The sequence below is a fragment of the Dipteris shenzhenensis genome, chromosome 18 (genome assembly GCF_047967505.1).
Source record: "Dipteris shenzhenensis isolate YYH24624 ecotype China chromosome 18, Dip_SZ_1.0, whole genome shotgun sequence".
Classification (NCBI taxonomy): Eukaryota; Viridiplantae; Streptophyta; class Polypodiopsida; order Gleicheniales; family Dipteridaceae; genus Dipteris; species Dipteris shenzhenensis.
In genome coordinates, this window is record NC_141613.1 from 52,168,501 (window position 1) to 52,176,594 (window position 8,094).

The following is an 8,094-nucleotide window of genomic DNA, read 5'->3' on the forward strand; positions in this document are numbered from 1 at the left end:
AAATCCTAGCGAGGGAGGATCTAGTCGCCCGGTATTGCCTTGGAATGAAAGATGGTGTACTCCTTTCAGATATAGCTCGAGTTGCGTCAAACAAGAGACAGAAGCTGGAAGAGCTCGTACAAGAAAGGAATGCCGTAAGGCAATTATCAGCGGAAACTCTTAGAGATGACTGCTTTGCCAGACAATTAAAAGATGACAGGGGTGGACTCGATCGACAGGAAATTGCGTCTCTCTTACAGGGATGCATTTCTCTGTCTCAGGGCAAGAGTATCCACGCTTATATCTCTCGAAGTGGTCGTGACAAAGATATTTTTCTTTTGAACCACCTTGTCAATATGTATGGCAAGTGCGGGGCTTTGGAGGACGCACGTTCGGTGTTTGTTAAAATGAACCAGCGCAATTTGGTCTCCTGGAACGTGATGATCGCGGCATATGGCCAACAGAGCAGTGGGAAGGAAACCTTTATTCTATTTAAACAAATGCAGGAAGAAGGCGTGAAACCGAACAAGGTCACTTTTCTTAATCTTTTGTGTGCATGTGGTAGTCAGGCTGCATTAGCAGAGGGGAAATTAGTTCACTCACGCATTGTTGACTCTGGGCTGGAGCCCACCGATCCTATTCTGGGGACTGCTCTCATCAACATGTACGGAAAATGCCATGCTCTGCAAGATGGACACTTAGTCTTTGAAAGGATGAACCTCAGAGATGTTGTCTCCTGGAACGCCATGATTTCTATTTGCGTCCAGCAAGGGGATAGTGGGAAGGCCCTTCATCTCTTCGCACAAATGCATAATTTGTGTGTTAAGCCAAATAAAATCTCTTTCATTAGCGTTCTACATGCGTGCGAGTGCTCAGCAGCACTAGAAGAGGGCAAGACTATCCATGCTTGCATTGCTGACAGTGGGTTGGAATCAGATGTTGTTGTGGGAACTGCACTTGTTAACATGTATGGTAAGTGCGGGGCTCTAAATGATGCATATTTAGCATTTTATAAAATTGGGACTCATGATGTTGTGTCCTGGACAGCGTTGATCACTGTCTATGCCCAGCAAGGGCATGGTGAAGACACCCTCAAATGCTTTCAACAAATGCAAGCGGAAGGTGTGAAACCTAATGAAATTACCTTTGTTGGTCTTCTAGGCGCCTGTGCTAGCCTAGCCGCTTTGGAAGAAGGCAAGATAATCCATGCATGCATTCTTGATGCTGGATTCGAGTCAAATTTGATAGTGGGAACTGCTCTCATCAAGATGTATGGTAGCTGTGGGGCACCCTTGAATGCTCGGGACGCGTTTGATAAGATGCATCAACGCAATGTTGTCACATGGACAGCCATGATTGCTGTTTATGTTGAGGAGGGACATGCAAAAGAGGCGCTCCATCTCTTTTGGCAAATGCAGCAGGGACAAGTTAAGCCAGACGAATTAACTTTCATCAGTGCTCTCAGTGCATGTGCAAGCCTAGCAGCCCTAACTGAGGGAGAAACTATACATGCCTGCATCGTTGATGCTGGATTTGTGCTAAACTCTCTTGTGCAGACTGCCCTCGTAAAGATGTATGGTAATTGTGGGGCAGTGGAGAAAGCACGGATGGTGTTTGACCTGTCACTCGAACGTGATCTCATCTCTTGGAATGTGATGATTGCTGTGTATGCTCAGCATGGATATGGCAAGGAGAGTCTTCAGCTCTTTCAGCAGATGCAAAATGAAGGCATAAACCCAAATGCAATTTCCTTCATTTGCGTATTGAGTGCATGTGCTAGTCTGGCCGCACTATTGGAGGGTAAGTCTATCCATAGGTGCATTGTCCACAATGGTTTTGAGTCGGATCTGCTAGTGGGAAACACCCTTACTAATATGTATGGCAGGTGTGGTGCATTGGATAATGCACGTTTGGTATTCAACAGAATGCATCAACGAACGGTGATGACTTGGACTTCCATGATTGCCGCATATGCCCAGCAAGGGCATGGCAAGAATGCTGTTGAAGTGTTTGAATTAATGCTGCAGGAGGGTGTAAAGCCAGATGAGATAGTATTTGTAAGTATCTTAAGTGCATGCAGCCATGCAGGGCTTATAGAAGATGGCTTACGCTATTTTGTATCTATGAGTGAAGAGCATGGAATGACACCGATGCTGGAGCATTACAAGTGCATGATTGACCTCTTGGCACGAGGTGGGCACCTAAATGAGGCAGAGGACTTCATCCAGAAAATGCCAGTTCAACCGGATGCCATTGTGTGGATGACCTTGCTCAGTGCCTGCAAAATGCATGGCGATGGAGATAGAGGAAGATGGGCAGCAGAACAAGTTATTGAGTTGGATCCAGAGCATTCAGCACCATACGTACTGCTTTCAAATATCCATGCTGCAGGTGGTCAAGTGGATCAAAATTGAGAATTTTGGTGATAAGGAGTCGTAGGAAAGAGTTCTGCCCTGGAGGGTCTATGCCTGTAGTGTATGCCCTCCAGCTGAACTGTTCATACACCAGAGAGCACATCAGATTCCAGAATCACAAAACCGTCAGAATCTGCAGGAAAAGAAAATGACCCCTGAAAGAGGTAAATTGAATTCAATTTCAACTTTGGACCCTTGAATGCAATCACTACCAACTTTTCAGTGGAAACTATACTGTGACAAACTCCTTATATCTTGGTCACACAGCAAGTCTGGGCAGAGAACATACCGGTATGCAGTAACAAATTCTGCTTCAAAGTTTACAACAGCTGACAGCCTTGTTAGGATGTACTAAAGAAGATCATAGGACCCAAGAATTCCTGAGAGGGCAGGCAGCAACAGAGGCCTATTTGTTTGCAAAGGTACCCTCACACAATATAGCAATGAGATGGAATGAGATGGCATAGTTGTTAAGGATCAATGGACACAACCTGGCTGCCATAAAACAGGAAACTGAGTTGTTGAGGATGGATTATTGTGGAATCTCACCAAAGAGAAGCAGCAAGTCTTCTCCCTTCACAATGGTGTAATCTTGGCAGACACAATGAGAGGCCTAGGCCTAGGAGACCTCCAACAGGGCTGAGATGGTTAAGAGAGAGGGGATCCGCCTCACTACTTTGAAAGAGATCGAGCTCTCAGTAAGGAGGGTGGATTGCTGTTTCTCAAAGACCAGCACCGTTTCCATATCTCAACCTTCACGCTCGACTCTCTGAGGCTTATGTAATGTTAGCATACATTCTCTCGTCCTCAAGTTGCATTTGGGTGAGGCCTCCAGCCATGAAGATGTGTGCACCTTGGAGTTTGGAGCTTCGATCCACCATACATTCTCAACCTAAAATTCAGGCATTCCCAATTATACAGAGATGAAGGTTCAGCATTCAACTAGCAAATAATCCAATATTTCATGCCAGAATAAAGCATATTAAAGTGCATTATTACTTCATCTGAGAATTGTCACTGTCCAAAATAAGAACAAGTTACGAATATCTTCATAAAGCCAATTTCTCTCGACAAGTTCTCATACTTCTTTCAACAGCTTGAAATACACCAATTACAACTTATGAGGGGGAAATAATAGCGAAGTTGTACTTAATGCACATCTACAGGCCCTCTTAAATTGGATAAGTAGAAATATATTTTCAGATTTTTAACTGTAAATTGCATCATATACTAAGGTCTAGAGAGGATCTTGAAAGGAAAAACCGTGATTCTAATCCTAAGGGTTAAGTTATATATAACACCACTTGTCTTCATTTTTCAGTATACTTGTACATTGTCGGTTTCTATGATGTACTCTCTTGCTCAATTACTCACCCTCTCTTGTCAACTTTCACAGATTTTATGTTGTAAAAGAAGAGTAGTGGCATTTGCAAGGATCCTTGATAGTAATCCGAATGAAAGAAAAGCTCTAACTCACACACTCTCTCTCCTCTGAACTTCCATAGATTTTATGTGTGAGTAAAAGATTTAACTCACTCACACATCTCGCTCCTCTTAGCTTTCACAACTTTTAATAGAAAATTAGTTGCCTTTGCAAGGATCCATTATCGCAAGGATCCATGATAGTGGCTCGAATGCAAAGAAAAGTTGCAACTATTATATTGAAGATTCTTAGCTTACATGTGGAGTGTTGAAGCATAAATGTGGAGATATGGAAACCCTTGGAGATATTATCCCCTACAATATATCCAATAAAACTTACATTATACGGGATAGAGGTCATTGTGAATACAAAGTGCATCTTTTTGTCTTGGGGCGCCAACTCCCTTTAGTAAGAATACCTATCAAAATCTTGAGTGTGAGATGAATTTATCAATATGCCATGAGTAGAAATTAGTCAAATTAGCATGGTTGTATTGTACACTAAAAGAGCTTCAAATATGTCTTTACACCTTTAAATTTAGGTAACACATGAAAAAGTTGGAGGACAAATTGATGTAATGGGGTGTACCAAGGGTTGTGCGTAGGTTAGTGTGACCAGGTTTGGTTGTAAAAGGTTCTAGGTATGATTGAGAGATTCATGGAGATGGTGGCATGATTATAGGATCTTGGTGGCTTCTACTATGATATCATCTATGATGTTCACTGGATGTATCTTGGTGGCTATATATTGGGCTCTCTACTCTTCAATAAACAATCTCCATTTGCTTCATTCCATTGTCTCCTTGCTGTTGTTCCATCATGTGGTATCAGAGCCAGGTTGATTGAGCCTTGACTTTTTGCCACGTGGTCATCCATACCAAGCTTCTTTCTCTCTTCCATGGAGTTTTCCTCTTTGCCCATGTTTTTGTAAATGTGATTTCTCTTCATCCAACCAATGGATTCAAAAATCCTTTCAGCTGGAGACTCCCCATGCTAGGGTGACCCTTTGGACCGGAGATATCCTCCAGATTCGTCGCCATATTGCCGTGCCGCGCCTACTTCTGTCCCACAAAGTTTCTGCAAGCTGAAGGAGAACTCATGCTTGTTCTGCTCACTACCTCAACCATTGTCAAAATGCTTTCATGAGAGGTTGGACGACCCTATTGCTAAGCTCCCTGCAAAGTTTGGTGAGCATTGGTCTTGATTTCGAGCTATGGTGATTGCAAAACTACTCAAGTTTCTACCTCCAATGCTGGGTGACATCAGTAAGAACTGCGCCTTCCTTTCCTGGTAATGTTTGCCCATGATTCATGCTTCCAAATGATGATTAAACACTTCGATTTGCTGCTGTGTCACATGACTCAAGCCCGGGCTGCAACTCTCTTCTTTTGGTTTTGGTTGCATTTGGAAGTGATAGTCAAAGTTTGACTATATGTTGACTGAAACTCAGCCAAACTAAACTTTGACTGTCAGTTTTAAAAAGGTTGAATGTACTTTTATTGTTTGCATTGATGCTTGGGCCATGTCCTTAAACTTTGAAGTTAATCTCGAATGAGTTTGACTTGTTGACTTATATTGGGTTGGTCATCAAGAAGGTAATGCCAAAGCTTTGCTAGTGTTGAAAATGATGATGTTATAAAAGAAGTCAAGAGAAGAGAAAACTTCAAGATGAGGAGGGTTCCACCTAAGAGATTATGGTTAGATGGTTTGATACTTCATTTGCTTATCATTGCAATGATGATAGCTTCAAAAGGATATGCTTGGAACAAAGGCTTCAACTACAACTATTATGTTGCTTATTTGATTGATGATGCCTTAGTTATGGTTTCAGCATCTTTCATGATGTATGAAATGAACTTGTATTTGATTGATTATACTTTGCCATACAATCATGAGCTCCTATATAGAAGAAAATGTAAGAGAAAGAGGGCATGTGGTAGTGTTTATATACTTTTTACAATCTGGCGAAGGATGTCGAAATGCAATGATCCTGATGATTTGAAATGAGTTATTGAGATAGTACACAAAATGGGGTTGTATACACAGATTCTTTGATAAAGCTGAAAGTGAAATGGATGGTTTGCACTCATACAAAGAGAAATGACGATGAGACATCTTAGTAGGAAGACAATTTATTTGTAATTCAAAAGACTACAAATATACAATGCAATTTAAGATACCCTCTACTTATCCCAATGCAATTAAGAGGGGTCCTATGAATAGTGTAATTGCATGATTATAGAAAGGACCATAAAGGGCATAGGGATCCTAATGGGTGAAACTATATATTTTTATCTTCATCTTCATTATAATTTAGTGTATAGTTAGTACGTGTCTGCAATCCTATTGTAGTGTTGATGAATAGCATTGTAGTATTATAATCAAATCAAACACATAAATATAGTGAAATAGATAGAAGCACTTGTGCTTTAGAAAAGTTCTCATTGTCTTAAAAAATGATGCAATATTTCCCACAAAAGCTCTCCCAAAATAAGTGGTCTTAGTTTAGGAAAATGAAGGCCACAAAGTGAAGCACATATAACCATGAAAAAACCATAGAAATCATGGAAGCACTTATCACCCCATAGGGTGAGGGTGAAGTGCATATAAACATGACAAAAAAAATTCATGTATTCCATAAAGTTAACTGCATATAAAATGAAGTGTATGACAATAAAAAATTATAAAGTGAAGTGAATATAACCCATGACAACACCATAAAAAATATGACATCCATAAAGTGAAGTGCATATAACATGAGGTCTTGCTATGCAAAGGAAACACATCACGAAACCCTTAAAAAAGACATGAGATTATAGCATAGTGGTCTTATGAGTCTTATATAAGATTAAAGAATATAAAGAGATGAACATGAATACTTTCTATATCTCGATGTTATAGCACTTATGACCCCCAGTGCTCTCATAATCTACAAAATTGTGTTGCTTTCTTCGCTTCTCTTAAAGGTATGAGTTTCGAGCCATATCCTTTGGTATATCCTTGGAATAACATGGGATATCCCCTCGAAAAACAGTAAAAGTACACTAATCCTCATAAACCACATCTCCATGTGCACTAAACTTTGCTCTCTTAGATGGGGATGGAGCTAGCAATGGGAGTATTGTGAAAGACCGAGTAGATTATAGTGAGTAGAATTGGTGAGCATGCCAATTCCATAGAATTAAATGTCATACCAATAACATGGGATTTCCATGCCTTGCCTCATATGTGGAGTAAAGATATTTGTGAATTTTCTTCAAAGGATTGTTAAGGTTTACATGATGACCATGTGATCAATTTAGAGAATTTCATACGTGACATTGCTTGTGAGATGCCTTTAGAATAGTTATTCTAGGTAGCAATAATTTTGAGATTATTGGATAAAAAGGGTGATTTCATTCCCTATTCATCGATATTTAATGCACAAAAGAAAGAAGTGAGATCACTCAGAATGAAGCATATTATATAGCAATAGTCAAGGTTGTTGGCCTTTGAGATAGTTTGGGGGGGAAAGGTTAGGATTCTCAGTCTCCAATCTCTCTCAAGGAGATTACCTACTTCCATATTAGGATCATTTTGTTGCTTGAAATTTAGAGCGAGGGAGATTGTGTCAATTATTTTGTCACATCTATCTTGATTGACATATCTAGTTGATTGTGAGCTTGATTGACATATCTATTTGCTATTCATATGGGTCACATTTAAAAACCTAGTCTAAGCATCCATTTCAAGCTTTGGATTTCTATTTTAAACAACTACACAAGCACAAGCTAGCAAGAAAAAACATATGTAATTGTATTAAATATGGTTTATCTTGTAATAGCATTGTGCAATGCAAGAAGTAAGAAAATCCCAAATAAAGTCACATTGCTTGGTGAATTTTCTTTTGAAAAGAAAAATCCTCTTACATTGCAAAACTTTCTATTATGGAAAAACCTTCTATTATTTTCCTATATCTACTTGTGCCATTTTGTCTTGACACACCTTGGAATATGGTAGGCCTCGTTGCACTTCCAACATCATCTTCAATTATGTATCCTTCAGCTATTCTTGGTGGATGTGCATATTGCTTTTTATGTCTTGTCCTAACACTTTTCTGAAAATGAAGAAGAGGTTCTTGCAAGGAAGATATCGCTTCTTTTCTCTTGCTCACAAGCCAACAAATTTGCACAACTACAACATGGTATTATTTTTATAGACACTTCATATGTTGGAAGGATTTATCGAAAAGAGCCCTCTATTTTTGTATAGAAAATCTCTCTTACTGGTTGATTCATAC

At 39.8% G+C, this 8,094-nt stretch overlaps 1 protein-coding gene across 1 annotated transcript; it reads left to right on the forward strand.

Moving 5' to 3' along the window:
- Positions 1-24: 24 nt before the first annotated feature.
- On the forward strand, positions 25-3,290 carry LOC147891401 (pentatricopeptide repeat-containing protein At3g09040, mitochondrial-like). The gene has a single exon (XM_087389970.1). It carries the CDS (start codon positions 45-47, stop codon positions 2,391-2,393), a length of 2,349 nt encoding a protein of 782 aa, XP_087246096.1. The 5' UTR covers positions 25-44; the 3' UTR covers positions 2,394-3,290.
- The last annotated feature ends 4,804 nt before the right edge of the window (positions 3,291-8,094 follow it).